General features: G+C 34.5%; 2 protein-coding genes across 2 annotated transcripts; both read left to right on the top strand.

Annotated features, from left to right (window-relative positions):
- Positions 1–4,320: 4,320 nt before the first annotated feature.
- LOC147395747 (cysteine synthase-like) lies at positions 4,321–7,741 on the top strand. Its single transcript, XM_086449325.1, has 10 exons — positions 4,321–4,362; positions 4,468–4,577; positions 4,808–4,865; positions 4,994–5,266; positions 5,355–5,492; positions 5,591–5,642; positions 6,200–6,279; positions 6,556–6,615; positions 6,747–6,827; positions 7,397–7,741. Exons 1-10 carry the CDS (start codon positions 4,321–4,323, stop codon positions 7,487–7,489), a joined length of 987 nt encoding a protein of 328 aa, XP_086305451.1. The 3' UTR covers positions 7,490–7,741.
- A 5,133-nt stretch (positions 7,742–12,874) lies between these two features.
- PDF2 (prefoldin 2) lies at positions 12,875–16,139 on the top strand. Its single transcript, XM_086451464.1, has 2 exons — positions 12,875–13,034; positions 15,534–16,139. The coding sequence occupies exon 2, from the start codon at positions 15,538–15,540 to the stop codon at positions 15,982–15,984; it is 447 nt and encodes a 148-aa protein (XP_086307590.1). The 5' UTR covers positions 12,875–13,034; positions 15,534–15,537; the 3' UTR covers positions 15,985–16,139.
- Positions 16,140–18,267: the final 2,128 nt, after the last annotated feature.

Here is an 18,267-nt window from a genome sequence, read left to right as displayed (position 1 = left end):
GTACCCTAACCATTCAATTTCATTGTTTTCATCTGAAAAATTTGGATTTTTGGCATGGGATATTTTTCATGTATTTTAATCGGACATTAAAATTGTCTAATTCAACAATAAAAAGAATGCCGTACTTGACAGTAAAAAGTGGTGTACTTGACGATAAAAATATTGACCTCGACAATAAATAAAAAGGGGCGAGCTTAACAATAAAAATGTTAACCTCAACAATAATGAGGGACCATTAAAAAATAAAAAATTTACCAAATGTACTATCAAGCTAACGCCCAAAATTCAAGGACTATTTAGAAAGAAATCCCTCACCTTTGCACACACATCCATGTCAACAATGTGTGAACATTTCAATGTTACGTTGGTATTTTCCGTAACATTTTGATTCTGTTTCAATCTATTTTAATTTGTTTGGCTAGTCTTATTCAGGATTTATATTGTTTTGTTTATAGTTTGTAATCCCTACTCTAATTTCTATATTACTGTTGTTGTTTTGTTTTTATGCTCATCAATTCACCAATTTAATTGGTAGATCTCTTATTCATCAATTTTTATGATTTATCTTTTGAGTCGTGATTAATTGACGCTTTTTCTATGCTCCCTGACGTGGTAGCGCAAAGAACCATAGACCTTTTTCTTCGAGATACTTTTAGAAAAAGATTTATGATTCTATGCACTGCTACATCAGGGAAAGTACAAAGAGCGTCAGATTTTAGAGCATCCTTTTATCATTAGTCCTAATTTTTTAAAAAAAAATTGGAGAATTTTGTGACTAAGCTTTTTTAATATGGAAGCTACACTTAAAAAATTTCCCCTTAAACCCTATTGATATGATTGCACTCAAAAAAAAAAAAAAAAAAAACAAACAGTTATTGTAAGCTTAAGGACCTACTAGTTGCAAATCACCTAGTACTGTTGCACTCCTAACTATCTAAAAAGAGCTTACTTCGACTTCTTTTTTCTTTTTAATTTTTTAATTTTTCATCATATCCCTTCTCGTTACTCGTATGATGGAATTCTACCCAATACTAAAGATAAAGAAGCACTTGTAAGTCGGAGCTCTGATATATTTTACACCAAACCTTGTAAGATGATGAAATTTAGAAAATTGAATCTATAATTTATGAAGCTTTTGGTTCCATGATTCCTATTTGATTTTCAGGGAGAAGAAAAATAATGCAATCTTTAAGTTTTGAAAAATGTGATGATAATAGTTGTGCATATGCTCAGGGGATTTGGGCGAGATATGGTGCTTTAAGAGGTCAGTTGGCTCACCCTGCTAATTAGGCCTACAGGTCCCAAATCCCATCATAAAAAATAAACAAAATAGTAGTGCATGTGATTTTTTCAAAGTGATGGAGTGCAACCAGTACTAAGTGATTTTTAACAAGGTAGTCCCAAATCTTAAACCTTTTTTAAATTAAATTAAAATTTTTTTTTCTTCCACTTATTAAATGATGGAGTGCAATTGTCCCTCGAATTTTTTCGCTACAATTCATAACCTTGAGAGATTATTTTTTATATTATTAATGTTGGTAATTAGAGCGATTTCAAGTGCTACACTTGGAAAGAGATTTGTAAACTCCCCCATGAGCGAGTGTGTGTGTGCTCGCGTGTGTGTGAGAGAGAGAAAGTCGATTTAAATCAAATATCCTTCGAATATCCAACATGTCCTTAAATCACACCAACATCAATAATTTCTCATCGCGTGGTTTAAGTTAGAGTACATTAAAGAAATTTTAAATACAAATCAAGAGCAATAATTTCTCATAGAATAATGATTTTCTAACCAAAAAGTCTTCATTCGGTCATTACTCTGCTAACGTGGCACGGAAATGGAATCATAGATCTTTTTCCTCGGGATATACAAGTGTACATCCCCAGTCTTTGTGAATCATAACGTGCTTATGTCAGATTTCATGCAGGAAAGAAGCCAATAATTCAGGGGAGAGAGAGCATCTCTCTTTAGAAAAATTATATTTTTTGAGCTTTTATGAGGTGCAAGGAAGGGATCACTGACCACTCAGTTGGTCTCTTGATAATTATCTTAATTTAATGTCCTTAAATTCACAACAAAGAGTATTAATTTCTCATAAAATTTTTTTTGAAGCAAACAGCTATGCGTTTGAATAGAGCTTCTTAACGACTTTTGCTCCTACAGGGAGTTAACAAACATTTGGATAGATTTTTGCTCCTGCGGGGAGATGTTTTTTGTTCTTTGTTGAGAAGGTCCAAGAATCCGCTCTTCAACAGAGAGATTTTTTACTCTTACGGGGAGAGATTGAGCTTTTGCTACTGCACGGAGAGGTGTATCCACATAGGCCCAAGCATTTTCAAAATTTTGAAAGAACCCTCTCCATTGCATTACACGTGGCATTTCCAAGGAGTTATTTCGAATTTTATTGGAAATGTAAGAGGTGAAAAAATTCAAAATGCCACATGTATTTTAAAGAGGAGGTGATAAACTCAATCGACTACCCTATCGTGACAAGTTTGGGAACCGCACTCCTTAGGGTACACTGATGCACTTCCCCATATAAAAGTATATCTCAAAGGAACCGTGTATCCCAAGGAGGTAGATCAACGATTCCTGAACTTGTCAGGTAATCGATTGAATATGCCACGTGGGGTAGTCAGATTATCACAACTCAATTTCTCATGTGCCGATGACATCACGTGGTTTGTAATATATTCAAAGTAGATAATGTAATATATATTATCTAAGCACATGCACATGCAAATGCAGATAGATAGAAACGTTCTTGTTCACATAATTAAAAATTCTTAATCACTCGCCTATTAATACAGAAACGAAAAGAGGGAGGTCCTCATCTTCACCAAGTCTTCCTTAACTCACGTTTTTAAACATTTTCTCTCTTTCACAATCCGAGGTCAGTCTTCCTCATTATTGTTCTTGTACTTAGTGGTGTAGTTGTATGTTCTTCTTATAGAGATCAACTATATTTAAAGTTTTTGAGATGTTATTATGGTTTTATTGAATGTGTTTTGTTGGTGTGGTGTTTTTTAAAATATCTGGAACCCGGATCGAAATTGGACCGAAAAATGGAACCAAACCTGAAAAACCGAACCGTACTGAATCATAACCGATTTTTGGTTCAAGTTCGGGCTCCACCATCGAGTATGAAATGCCACTTTTAATTCAATGGCGAGGGTTCCTTCAAAATTTTGAAGCGCCCTGCCTATGTCATAGTTTTATGCACATTTTCCTTTACTCTTGGGTGTGTCATATTCCAGTTAAGCTCCGTTGAAGAAGAGTATTAAGTGGTTAAGTTTTTGGATTTTATCCTTTTCTTTTTTTTCCTTGACATCATACCATTGGTTTATCAACTCATTCGATACCGAGATGACTCACCTGAGAGTCATCTCAGTCTCAACAACGATATAGATATATACATTGCGTCTCAACATTCACATCATCTTTCGAGATAAACAACATGTCTCAGGTAAAATTCAATTGAGTCAACTGGGATTTTATTTTAAAAATTAGAATTTAAATATTTATTATATAAATAAAATATGATTTTATGACAAAACACCTTCTAATCTAACTAGTTTTATTAAAAAATTATAATTATTTTAATTTAAATATATGTAAATCAATCATTGTAAATCGAATCAAATGGTTTGTCTCTTCCAAGAAAAGTCGGTATTGTCCTTGGACGAGATGAGACGTCAAACCGAGTTTTGAAACCATGCTTGGCACATTTTCTCACTAATAGAAATTATGGACTTGAGCTCAAGGTGGTGTCTCGATCACTCACGATTGATTATCGGAACATGCCATGTAGCTTGAATACATGTTCTATAGAACTTGAGACACTAATTGTTCTTGTGTAATGATGACTAAGTGCGGTGAAGTATGCATACTTGCTCAATCCATCCACCAACACTTGCCATGCGACTTAAGGCAGATCTTCAATGAAATTTAATAAACCCTTTGTGATAGTTCATGCAATCTTACAAGGGAAAAGAATAACAAACACAAAATGCTCTTAAGGGAGATCTTCCTTTTCTTAAATCTGTGAAATAAAAGCATAAACTAGACTTCTACTAACATAAAACAGAACTGAAATAAAGGAGAAAAATTAGCTCAGTGAGTATCAACAATTGCATATTCTTATACTATTCCATATGTTTGATGTTGGTTTTTTTGAACTTCGTTGTCCTTTCCGATTGTTCAATATGTTTAGAGTTTTGATGAAATAAAACTTTTCTTTTTTAATTTAGGTTCTGCATTCAATTCTACTGAAATAGGATGTAATATCTTGCTTAATCTTCTTGCAGTAATTTACTAAAATGGTGGCGGACACGTCAAGTATTGCTAAAGATGTTACCGAAGTAAGTCTCCATGGGTATCAAGTTGTAGAATAGAGTAGATTTCCATTTTTTTTTTTTATAGCTTTGAAACTTACCTTAATTTTGTTTGTGTTTCTTCTTGTACAGTTAATTGGCAACACACCCATGGTGTATCTCAACAATGTTGTTGATGGGTGTGTAGCTCGAGTTGCTGCAAAGCTGGAGATGATGGAACCTGGTTCGCGTGTTAAAGACAGGTATTAGAGTTAAGTTGCTTTGAAGGGAGATTATTGTTAAATTAGATGATGTTGATCTATCTTTGTTGTCGTTGCTGTCGGTGTTATTGTTCTGTTCATCATTGACATGGAAAGTTTGAAGTTTAAACAAAATTGATCAAAAAAAGTACCAATCAAAAAAAAAAAAAAATGATGGGAATTCAAGCAAAAAATAACTTTCTCATATTGTTTCACCACATTTTGATTTGCAGAATTGGATTTAGTATGATTAGGGATGCAGAGGAGAAGGGCCTTATCACACCAGGGAAGGTTTGTTGAATTTTTGTAACCAAAATATATTTATAATATGAGCATCAATCACCATAAATTTACAAGCATTGTTATTTATTCTAGATTCTTAACTTACAAATTTCCTTGATTTTTATATGTTATAATGATTTCGAAAGACCGTCCTCATTGAGAATACAAGTGGAAACACTGGCATTGGATTGGCCTTCGTAGCCGCAATTAAGGGTTATGGGCTAATCATCACCATGCCTGCTTTGATGAGTATCAAGAAAAGGATCATTCTCCAAGCTTTCGGAGCAGAGTTGGTCCTCACAGATCCTGCTAGGGGCACAGCAGGTGCTGTTGAGAAGGCCAAGGAGATATTTTCAAAGACACTAGATGCCTTTATGCCTCAAAAATTAGAAAATCCTGCGAACCCGAAGGTATCCATAATAAATTCATGTGTCATACAAATGTGTCCAATTGGTTGAAATTAAAGATTTATGTGTCATTTTAATGGTGTTTGTGTAGATTCATTATGAGACCACAGGACCAGAGATCTGGGAAGGCTCGGGTGGGAAAGTTGATGCTTTTGTTTATGGCATTGGGACCGGAGGGACGATCACAGGTGCTGGGAAATTTCTTAAAGAGAAAAATCCCAATGTTAAGGTTAGTTTGATCTTTCATTCATTGGGATTTTAAGAATGAATGATTAGACATCATTGTTCTTCTAATATAAAATAATCTTATTTGTTCGGGTTCTTTAGTTGTATGCTATGGAATCAGTCGAAAGCGCGGTTCTATCTGGAGGAAAGCCTGGTGTTTTTTTTTTTTTTGACTATATAATGGTTTTACGTTTATTTTCAGGTATGAATCATCGCTGACATGTTACTGTTGGGCTTTGTGGAGCCTAGTAATGTTTGATCCGGTTGACGACCTGACCCGACCCGAATAATGTTTGTGTGGTATTGTGGTGGGATATTTTCTGAGGCTTATCCATAAGCGCTCCAGCTTGGGCCTAGGCCCAAGCCTCCACTCCATGGATATGCCCCCAGGAAAAATTTTTGGGCCCGTTTTGTAACCCATTGTGTATCCTGTACGCAGTTTATAGATGTCGTTTTTGGTGATTAGGATTTTTTAAGGTTTTGGTTGTCGTCTTTGAGACTTGAACCGCACTTTGTAATTCTTCTCGAAAATAGTGAAATCTCTACAACTCCGTGGACGTTGGAAAATTGCCGAACCACGTAAATACTGTCTTGTGCGTGTGATTGTTTTTTTTTTTTTATGTGTGTTTTTTCTCTATTTTTGTTTCTCACAAGTTGGGAATTTTGGGTTGAATTCCTTACAGTTACAACGCATACTTCTAAATGTCTTAGGTCCACATGAGATTCAAGGAATGGGTGCTGGTATTATTCCTCGTGTTTTGGATGTCGATCTCCTTGATGAAGTTATTCAAGTAAGTCTTAAAGACCCTTGGTTTGAAATTAATGTCTCCTTAAGAAACTATAATCTAAATCTTTATATTTTTAAGCTATAAAGAGGACATAGTGATTCTTAGTGCCCATAGTTGTTGGTTTGTGTGAACGCATACAGACAAGTACTTCGTTTACGTGCATTATCTTTGTCGTATATTCGTTAGATTTATAAGTTCGTCCTTGGTACGTGCAGATGCAGCCATCTTCGATACACTCTTATTTAAATGTTAATTTATGTTTTTGGTGTCTTTCCTCAGATATCAAGTGAAGAAGCAATTGAAACTGCAAAGCTTATTGCAAGGAAAGAAGGGTTGTTAGTAAGTTGTCATTCTTGATGAGATATCTGTTAGTGGGTATACTTCTTGTGATCAAAAGCACTATGACTCTTTAATTTGATTGCATTTTTTTTTTCTTTCATTTCTAACAATCTAGGGAATGTTTATTACAGGTTGGAATATCATCTGGGGCTACTGCTGCTGCTGCAATTAAGATCGCAAAGAGGCCTGAAAATGCAGGAAAACTCATAGTTGTAAGTTTTGTCCTCTTCATTGCCAACTAAATTCTATTAGCTTAGTAATTAGACATCTTAGCTAACATATGATTTGTGCAACAAATGGAAAATGCGTTGTCCCACACTTGAGCTAATAAAAAATCCTTTTATTCGATTGTATCTTAGGCCAAAAGTCTTCTTAATTTGATGCTCTAACCATCCGATTTGCATCTTTTCGAGATAACAAAAATGGCAAATGTTCTAGAAAAATTGTATATTGGACGGTTCATTATGATCGACCTAGATTGACGAGTTGCCTTATGAGTCCGTAGGTGCCTTTAAGTCGAGTGGCGCGAGGGGACCCTTTACCTTTAGTAAGGGGACCGAGCGAAGCGTCTTTCATTATCGCCATAATGTTGCAATTCTTGGGACAACAATGATTTTAGTAGGATACGACTATTGTACACGGGACCAACAGGAGCGGTCCTGGACCATTGAATATTTGGTCCAAAACCCAAAGCTCCTTACACTTCTTTCCTGCATATCTATTCAGCTATCGGCCACAAACCTACTCGATTAGTCTCACATTTCTTTTACTACCTATGCAGGTGGTTTTCCTGAGCACCGGAGAGCGTTATTTGTCGTCTATTTTGTTTGAGTCCGTGAAGCGGGAGGTGGAGAACATGACCCTTGAGCCATGAATGTTTGCACATTATCAGATCGTCTGTACTCATCGTCCAATATATTCGGCTCTGAAATCTGATTGAACATAAGTAACAATGTGCTTAAGTGCATTGTTACATGTTTTCTTGTTAGTTCATTTGGTCTTTTATGGTACTTTTGATAGAATTTTAGGTGAATAATATTGTTTTTCAAGCCTATCTGATGTTTTATTGCAAAAGCGCAGTAATTTAAAAGAATGTACTTGGATTTTGATCTAGAAAAGGCTTGAAAAACATCATGGAATGGTATGGTTTGTAGTCCAAAACACTGGCATGTTCTGTCAGGATTTTGGAATTAATTTGCCATTCTGCATTTCCTCCTTTTTGGTTCAAACTTGGGAAATAATATTTTTATTAAATTGCAAAATCTCATAGAGTTCACTATAAATAGATCCTCAAAATCATAAATTTTCCCTCACTAGAAAACATGGACTTAGGGCCACCGAGCTGACGCCATGTAAAATCTGAGTTCAAACATACTTTCATAGTATTAGCCTTTTACAAGTGAAAATAAAACTAGCAAAAATGAAGATAGATAAGACCTTAGAAATATTGGACAATATTTTAAAATTGTATTGAAGATAACAAATTTCACGATCAACCTTAAGTGCGTGAAATAAGAAGACAAATTGTTTTTATTGATTTTAATGAAGATGGTGATATAAATCTCACTACACTCGATTAACAAAGTGATCTCCTTTGATTAAATGTTAATCACAAAACGATGATGTATGACTTTATTCTCTCCAAGCTTTGCGCTTGATCGGTTGAAGACGTGATTTCTTGATTTGTAGATGATTACTTTGGATGTTTGATTTTTTGTAGACGCTTTGTGTATATTTTCTTTTCTTGATTGACTTTAGATCGGCTAAGAATGATTTATGTACTTGTAGAAAATGATTTTTTAGGCTTAATCTTCTCTAAAGGTTTGTTGTAGATTTTTTTCTTTCTAAGAAGAAAATAGACTTTCGAAGAAGGGTTTTTAGGTTTGATCTTCTTAGAATTAGAATACAAGTCTCTCTTGAAGAATATTTCTTCTTCTCTAGAGGAGGGCTTGAGAGTTTTTATTTTTTTTCTAGAGGTAAAGCTTCTATCTTTTGAGAGAATCAATAGATGTCATTATTGTTATGTCGACCACCTGGCCATGAGGCTTTCCCATGGGGTGTTTTCCATTTACATTCCCGTCTCTTAAAAAGAGCAGCTAAATGATTGGACCAGACAGGTGCAGGTAGCTCGACCGCATTACTCGTCATTGAAATGAGGAACCAGAATAGAAAGCTTAGATGGATTTCCACCGTTAAACAAAGAAACGTGGAAAGGCCACTAGACAAGGGGGAAGGGCATTCGAAAGACAAACAAGTTGCCCCACCTCATCTTCCCTTTTGACTGTCAATCTGTCCAGCAGATCTGGCTCATTTGATGTAGCCCATCCTCTAGGTAGTAATTGGACTACTTAAATACATTCATATCAATATGTTCTAAGAAGAAATATTCGAATATCAATCTCATAAATATCATACTAAATCTCATCAATAGCCTCGTCCTTGGAGAGAGAAGTATTGATTGAGATAGGTCACAAGTCCTCGTTGGTTGGGTTTCGAGGCAACAACGAAAAAGGATATGACTTAGTAACAACAAGCTCAATTACATCAAACCTTCTTTCATATAGCCTATTTGGACTAGATAAACCTATGCCTCTCTGACAATGAATGGTAACATATGAATTGAAACTAATGCAACGGGTGTCAATTATCAAAAACGATTTGACCACTAACTCAGTCCTGCGGACAAAATTGTCCTCTTTGGAATGTGAAAAATATTTGAAACCTATCTAGGTATCTTCCAAATGAGCGAGGCTTTGATATCTATAAGTTTAGGGTAAATTTATTTTGCTAATTATGCCCCTAATAAAATAGGTTTTGAGCCTTTGATTAGTTGATTTAAAGGTTAAACTCATCCAATTATAATTTTGTGGACTCTATGAATTTTTGGGGGTCTAAACTCATTTATTTGGGTGTAGGGCCTAATTTTCATGTGGATCACTTGGATTTGTTTGGATCATAGGCTATATTTGCAAAAACCTAAAATCTAAATTGTAGGAAGTTTGTTCCTTATCAATGGACCCAATTAAGAACTTACTGAACTTAATAAAGGAACTTTTTACTTGTTGGTTGTCGATTGGTTATTCGTTTGGTGGTGCTAAGAGGTTGTTGTGGAGTATTACACTGTTCGCAATATGTTGGGGAGTGTGGTTGGAGAGAAACAAGTGCATTTTTTAGGGGAAATTGAAAGTTTGTAGCAATTTGATTTTATCTATTATGGGACTTATTTTCTATTGGTCCAAAGTTTTTAAATAATTTAGGAGAGTCTTTTTCGAGGATTTTATTTTCAATTGGAATGGGATTTGCTGTATTACTCGTGAGTAATTTCTTGTTGTAAGGACTTGCTAGGTTGATCACCTCGACTGACTTAGTTTTGCTTTAATGAATGAAATACTATTTATAAAAAAAAAAAAAAAAAGAACTTACCGAACCCACTTGTTCTTTCTCTCTATCTTTCTTCTTCTTCTTATCTATAAAGGTTTTATAGGTTTTAATTAAGCTTGTATCCTACTTGTTTTTTACCATAACACCTCAAAATTCAATCAAATCATAGTTATTCATATGAGAAATTTTGTGTGTGAAATTTTTATTCGGTAATGTTAGAGTCGAATCATTTTGCAAGTTTCGATAGGTACATATTAGTTCTATATATAGATACTCGACACTGGCATATTGAACATAAAGATTTACATGAGAAAATTTTCTTTAGTAGATACCTGTTGAATCTATTTTGTATTATTTGATAGTTACCTATTTAATAAATTTTGTAATATTCAGTAGATATCTACCATCAATTAAACCATGTTATGTCTGAACCTATCTAATGAATCTGTCAAATACTTTTAAGTTATTTGATCCAAAGTGGTTACTTTGATGTTTTCAATAGTGATTTTTTCTGTGCTCTTTAGTTACTAAATGTAAAAAAAATAAAATGTTTTCAAAAATAAGATAGTTAAAAATATATATATCTTAAAAAATTAATCTCCATTGATTTAATCTCTCACAAAACTCAAAAGGAGATGAATATGTGATAAGATCCCAATTATTTGATTTTGGGATCGTAATTCCATGAAGATGAGCAATGTATAAATGTTAGTTATTGTAAATAATAGCAAATTTTATTTAATTTCCGGATAAATGAAGTTAATGAGAATTTCTTGCTAATTTCAGGTAAATAAGGTGTATTCGGAAACCAACAAATCATATAACGAATGTTGTTACAATGTGCAAGCAAAAAGAAAGCATCCAACAAAATCTCGAAAAAATTTGTCGTCACGTCACCAAGAGACGGTGTCACCCTAGTGCTCCGTAGTGATCTCAAGGAATCTTGCCTCGAGATTTGTACTGAAGTTTCTAGATGGTTCGACCGTTGTACCTGAATGGTCCTTTCGAATCAAATCAATCAAAAATCCGACCCGACAACCCGATCACGAATGCTATAAATTGAGGGGTTGTTCCTAGAAGAAGGGGTCTCTCTTGGGTCCATCTTGGATCAAGCTTTGTTTTTCTTATTGTAAATTCTCTACAAATTTTCGTAGTTTCTTTCATTTTTTGAGAGAACTCTTGATTGTAGTGAGAACATCAAGAGTGATTTCATCCTTTAGTACTTTTTGTAATTCTTTGGAAAACCATTTAAAGAAGGAATCAAAAGTGTAGCTTCATCTTACATCATCTTCTTCCTTTTGTTATTGTTGCAAATATGAACCTTGCAATGAGTGGCTAGATCCTCCTTAGAGAGATCAAGGATGCCGAAGTAAGTTCATCCCTCTAATGTAGTTTTAATTCTATATTCTTGTTTTATAAGTTAATTATTTTGAAAATTATCCTATGATTAGATAATCTAGCTTATATTTCTGATTCAAATTTTGATAGTCATTACTTAGATAAGTTCAAGAACGACTATGCTATGTGAAGAGTCTAAATATAAGTTAGGCAATCTCAATTAAATCTGGATTTTTATGAATAACTTTTGGTTATCTTTAATGATTAAACTGCTCAACCTTCCGATCTATGAGCAATGACTTGTTACATGGATTGAGTTATTCTTGGAATTGATTTGCAATATGGATGGTTTGCAAAGGATGAATTGACTTCTCTAAGCCCCCTTTCTTATATCTTCAATTTTTATTTTCTGTTTTAATTTCAATTACAAGTTAATTTCCATTTTCTATTGTGTTACAAATCTGTTTTGTATTTAACCAATCTGTTTTACAACTCTGTTTTGATTTACAACTCGAATTTTAAGTGAATCTCAGCTGTCCCTAAGGAACGAACCTGACTTACCCAAAGTTCATATTTTAGTCTTTATCTCTGCAATTTATACATTAAGTTTTTACAATCGATCAATATGATAAAATAAAAAAAAAAAAAAAAGAGGGAAAGAGAGGTGGAGAGGAAGAAAAAATAGGTTTGGTGGATAGACTATTCAGGTGGTGAAAAATGTATATTTCAAAAGATAAATAAGTAATTTGATCATTTAAAAAAAATACCATTTGGTGTGTACAAATATCGCGACAAAAAAAAGAGTTGTTACTGGCACCCAAACTCTTACTTTACGCATCAATTAAAATTAAAAAAAAAAAATCAATGACTAAGAATAAGCATAAGTTGGGGTGCCAATAAAAACTCTCTCTCTGTTTAGATATCGAAATATCGAAATTTTTTTATGGACACACCAAGAAACTCAAGGGGGCGGGGGGCGGGGGGGAGATAAAGTGAAAGAAAGAAAAAAAACATTTTATTAAGGGCACTCCTATTTCTTCTTCTTCTCTAGTGATTCAACGCGTCGGAAACAAGCCTCGAATCTTTGGCACCTCCTCTCTCTCTCTACTTGTTTTTCTTTTTCTTGTTCCTCTCCTCCTCTGATCTTTCTCTCCCTCCCTATTTTTCTTCTTCTCCTGGCCTATGTCGTTGGAATAATTGGAGGATGAGAAGTGTACCTTTTGACATGAAGTCCCCACAACCATTTTCCATTTTTAGAATTGCCTTTCAAAATTAGAGGGCCCTTAGAGTATGTTGGCTTGTTAAATAACATTTCCTTTAGATACGTATTTGTTAGATTTAGGGTTTTATATGAGCCTAATCATAATGGTAAACAACTCTTTCAATGTGCCATAATGCCTAATAATGTTGAGTTAATAACATGAACCAACTTCCGTAGCGTTTGAATGGTGTGTTTTACTTTTAATAATTATTAGTAGAATTATTTACGAAATTAGGGTGTAATAAGTAAATTAGGGGTGCCAATAGCAGCTCTGAAAAGGCAGAAAGAGTTTCACCGTCATAAATGAAATGATGCGCGTATCAAAATAAGAACGAAAAGAAGTTCCCTTCTTCATCTTCCTTAACCTACGCTTCCAGATCCCTCAGCGCAGATTATCTTGTGCCGCTGCAGACTCCCTCTTTAGCAAATCTCGAAGAAGGTCAGTCAATCTTGTTCTTCTTAGGGTTTTAATGTTTCTAAGATTTTAATTAAAATTTCAAAGTAAGTGATTGTGCTTAATGAACTTCTCAATCTCATGTAATTTTAGTGCTCTTTAATTGGGATTTTTCCCATCGAAATATCTCATTTGAATTTCACAAGGTAAATTTGTTTTTGTTGTTGATTAAGATTTGAGGGTTTTTTTGTTTTTTGTTTTTTTTAAAATCTCCTCAGCCCTTTGAAGTTTGAACTTGACCTCGTCAAAGTTCAAATGAAGAATGAATCTGGGTTATGTAATTCTGGGAATTGGGTAGCGTGAAATTTTTTTGGTCCGATGGACCGTTGAACATTTTTGGCTCACCAATCACTGAAACTCGAACTGAATTGATATTTTTTATGATTGGGTTCTGACCCGCATAAAGATTGATTTATTGCACGATTGTAATGTAATGGTTAGATATTGCCAAGCTGGCTGATTTGTAAGGTGTAGCTCTACCAAGGGTGACCCAAACATTCGTTCGTATGTGGGTCCGAAAAAGTGTGCAATCTCCATGTAAAAGAGAAATAGGGTTGATTGTCAAGTGGGAGGAAGGTAGGGAGTAAATAGTAAACAACTAGGATTGTAAAGCATTCTGATTCTGTACTTATTTGAACTTTGACAAGATCAAGTTCAATGGGTTGAGGCATGCCATTTTTATTTATTTATTTAATGAGACGTGCCAAATATATCTCATTAAGAGAGCAAGAGATGATCCAAGTAATGCATATTAGGATTGTAGTTACTTGGTTGAGAAAACTGATAATTGATGTATTGTCGGATATGACGAGAATTTGCGTTTCAAGCTCACATTATGCTTTTGAGGTTGGTTATGATACTGATTTTGTTGCTTACTGCAGCCTTGCTGCTACCAGTGCAAGTAATTTTGGAGTTTTGATCTCACGACCTTGGTTCAAACCTCATTGAACCCACCTTCACATTTACTTCTTAAGTACTTAACCACCTTGCTTGCCTCGCACAAAAAAAAAAAAAAAAGTTTTTGAAAACCTAATGGAACATGTGTTATATTTGTTAGAAACAGTTCCTGGTTTTTGAAAGAACTTAAGCCTGCTCAAATTTCATACACTAAGCTAATGATGTAGATGGACTCTCCTAATTGGTCTCATATAACATTATGCATTGGTTCTATTGCTGGCAATGATAACTTGGAATCCATCTTCTAGAAATCATAGGAAGTCTATTTCTCTAAGGAGTCTAATTTATTGTCTTTGTCATTCTGGAAGGACATTAATATGGCTGTCTATTATTAGCTGATACCCTGAATTTTGGAGAATGTGCAGGGTTCCTTGTCACAGGAGACTAAAGATGGCTATTTGTTTCTTGAACTCTTTGATGGTTGCTGCAGTCTTACTAGAAATAGCAATCGAAACCCATTTTCTTGTGCCCACCACTTTTTTTTTTGGTAGTTACTTTGAGTTCATACAAGGTCACGATGTTTTTATGTGGTAATAGTGTTGATAACCATGCCATAATGAGAAAGGATAATTGATTGCCTTTTGAGTATGAAACAGTGAGTTTATAGCAATTGGTTGGTGATGCAAGGGGTGGTCATGAATTATTTTATGAGGTTTATTTCTAATTTTCATGTAGTGGGTTGGGTTCTTATGGGTAGTTCAGTAATTTTACTTTCCTTGGTTAATTCTCTACAAAAGGATGAGTTGTAGAGAATTAAAGGACTTTTTTGGATATTTTGTTTTGTAAGAACATTTCTTGCTAGAGAGAGGTTGGGCTTGTTTACCCCTCTACATAGTTTTCTCTCTCTAATCCTCCCTATTCTCTTTCATTTTATTTGTCTGTTCTTCTCTGGTCTTTCCATTTGCACCAGTTGGCCACTAAAATGGGTACCAGACATAATCTTTATCTACAGTCTTGACATATAGATGCTTATTAAAAAAAATGTGTCTTTGACATATAGACACCAAGTTCATGTCTATCAAAATTGTCATTTTGGCTGTGTTCATTATTTATTTATTTATTTAATATAGAAACAGCAATAAAAAATATTGCCGAGCTGAATGAATAATATTGATGAATTCTTCTAATATGATGCATTCTGATGTAATCTAAGGGATCTATCATTTGTGATGACAAACTCCCATAACCTCTTGGAATCCATCTTTGTCGTTCTCAATGGATATCAATGTGGCATCATCATGTTGGTTGACTTTAATAAATGTGTTCTTCATGTTCTCATTGTATAACACTGTGTTTTGGAGAATGTGTGGGGTTCCTTGGTTTCTAATATAGAAATTTGAGTTTTTCCTCATATGGTTTTATTATAATAATAATCAAGGATTAATCATACTAGATCTTTCTTTCCATGTGAGACTTTTAGAGGTCTCTATGCTTGAGGTCTGTATGGGTTGGGATTACTAAGAATTTTATATGAATAATTCTATTTGATGCTACCCTTATTTCAAATTTCTTTCTTATATCATTTAGAATCATGAGCAATAAAGCTGGAGGTGATGGCAAGGAACCAATGAACGAGCAAGGAATCGCCAACTTATATGGTACCATGAGGTCCGAAATCAACCAACTTTACTCGAAGATTACAGAACTAGAAATGGAAGTGAGCGAGCACTCGTTGGTTATTGGAGCAATACAGCCGCTCGATCCATCCAGACGATGCTACCGGATGATAGGTGGCGTGTTAGTGGAGCGAACCATCAAGGAAGTCCTTCCTGCGGTCCACCGTAACAAAGAGGGTCTCGAAGAAGTGATTTCTCGGCTAAATGAGGCTTTAGAAAGGAAGAAAAAGGAAATTGCCGAGTTTGAGGCAAAATACAAAATTAGGATTAAAAAATCTGATGGTGAGGTGAAGGATGACGCCAACAGGAAGGAAGGGTCTGCTCAGGGGGTTCTTGTGGGTCCCTCTGGCGCAGAACAATGAATGGTTGTGAGTTTCTCATTTTTAACTTTTGTTCCTTTTAAACTCTGTTAAGAAGTAATCTTCTTTATATTCCTGTTGTTATAATACCTATTAGGGTTTTTAGACATGGTGTTCTATTGATTAGGGTTGATCAATTATCAGGATTATTCATGAAATGAGGCTTTTCATATTTCTTGTGTGAGTAGGGGCCTTTACCCATGTCGTATAACATGATATAGAAACTCTTGTAGTGTTAAAAATTTCCTTTTTAATGTGAAAAATGATTAGGTGTTCCGCATATCACATCCAGGATTTACGTATATATAGCTACGAAATACACGTATAAGTGGCTATAGAACTTGTGAAACTGCTTTGTTTAGGGTTAAGGGTTGTCTAAGGATGATGGATGTCCATAATGAAATAATGTGGATTAAGGTAGGAAGAAAAGACTTGAAAACAAGTACCTAGAGAGATGATATATAGGCCTAGGCACAACTGCACTAGAGAATATGTCCCCACAACTTTCCATGGTGGGAGGGATAAATCCCATATCTCGCTAACTATATGAGGCAGATGTTTGTTGTCACGACAAGTTATGACCTTAAAATTTGGGTTTGTTTGGAAATTTATTTCTCTTGATAATTCTTTTATAGTTTTTTATTATTATTTTTTGGCTTATCGTGGGTATCCATTCCCACCCTTTGGGTGAGACTAATCCCACGGCCACATGCACCACCCCCTTGGAAAGTCCTACGTGCAACTGGTTGAGTCAAGGGTCAATCAGACTCTGAATGATGGCCCCGACTAATACATTGCTTCGTGGGGTTTTTGAGCACTTGACCTACCCTTCTTGAGCAGCTTATCAAGGCTCGGCTTGCCACTAGGCCAACTCTTTGGTGTTTTTATAGTTTTTGAATGAGTAATCTTTATTTGATTCATTTGGGATATATTCCTTGTTTAAAGTTTAAAATTATTTTTGTGGTTGATTAGTAGAAAGGGGAAGAAGATGAGGGAATCTCTTTCTTTAGTTGCAACCATTTTTTTAGATTAACTAAAGCAAACAAAACATGCCCAAATTACTTTGTCGAATCATTTTGCACAATCAAATGGTATTTAACAAAAACTTCACGACATAAGGACTTAGGCGCGCATTGGTTAGATTCGTATCAAATGGTATTAGAGCCAAAAGTCAATACCAGTAGCAACTTAAGGAAACTACTCGAGAGTGAAATCCATCTCTTGAGGAAAGGATTACACAATACAAATGATTTGCATTGCATGGATCACTTAACTTCTTCAGAAATTCCAACAAATGATTTGGAGCACAAAAAGTACCGCAAATCATTTCCAAAATCACAATGAAAATTTTTATTGTAAAAATCAACCAAGCACAAAAGAAGATTTGCAAGAGATTTCCCAATGGTTACCAAGTAATAATAAATTGTTCATTGAACTTCCTGTTAAGACTTCATGAGTCCACAAATCTCAATCTATTTTATAGAGGTGTGAAACATCTTAAAGAAAGTGAACTTTTCATGATTCGATATTTCGACGTTCCATTGTTTGGTTAAAAGAACTTACTAGTAACAGGAAATTAAGAGAATAGGAATTATTATTTATCATATATTTCTGTCAAAATTGAAATATACATTTTATTTGTACATCTCTCCTTCAATGCTGCATGTGGAGTCTAGTCCTTGGTGTTCTCCTGGCCGTAAAAGCCACCATTATTCAAATCTGCAAACAACAACAAAAAAAAAGAACAAATATGTCATCTAGTTATTCAAACTTTAAAAACATGTTTCAATGCTGTAGGGATAAATTATAAGATTTTATTTTTATTTTTATTTTTATTGGAATGTAGATATTTTAAGAATTTAAAAAGATAATTTTTTTACATTTGCAATCGAATTTGAAATTTAAAAGAGATACTTTTTTACTACTCGTTTTGAATTGAAATTTGTTATCATTGGAATTGAATTTGAAATTTAAGAGATACTTTTTCAGCATTCGATTGTGTTCTTTTATGTTTTAACAATGGTCGACATGCCCCCTTGACCTAAGTCTTCTCTTATATAGTAAATGAAAAAATGACCTAAAAACCCTTGATTTTTCATCAATTTATGGAACTAGTAGAGCTGATTGAGCTTACCGTCGCAGGTCTTATATCCACACTTCCAGCGGCATAAAAGGTTTTTAAAATAGCTTTTCGGACAATTTACTATGCAATTTTCAAAGCAAACGCGCGGGTTATTGTATGCTTCATGAAGGCCTACGCATGTTAGTAGAACTATGCACATTAGA

This window comes from Akebia trifoliata, chromosome 8 (genome assembly GCF_017979445.1).
Source record: "Akebia trifoliata isolate Shusen 1 chromosome 8, ASM1797944v1, whole genome shotgun sequence".
In the NCBI taxonomy this organism is placed as follows: Eukaryota; Viridiplantae; Streptophyta; class Magnoliopsida; order Ranunculales; family Lardizabalaceae; genus Akebia; species Akebia trifoliata.
This window is presented reverse-complemented; position numbering and strand designations above follow the sequence as displayed.

Coding starts and splice junctions, on each gene's coding strand:
- LOC147395747 (XM_086449325.1), top strand. CDS start 4,321: ATGGTGGCGGACACGTCAAGTATTGCTAAAGATGTTACCGAA. Junction 5,267..5,354: donor AAAATCCTGCGAACCCGAAG/GTATCCATAATA, acceptor GTGTTTGTGTAG/ATTCATTATGAGACCACAGG. Junction 5,493..5,590: donor AGAAAAATCCCAATGTTAAG/GTTAGTTTGATC, acceptor CGGGTTCTTTAG/TTGTATGCTATGGAATCAGT.
- PDF2 (XM_086451464.1), top strand. CDS start 15,538: ATGAGCAATAAAGCTGGAGGTGATGGCAAGGAACCAATGAACGAGCAA.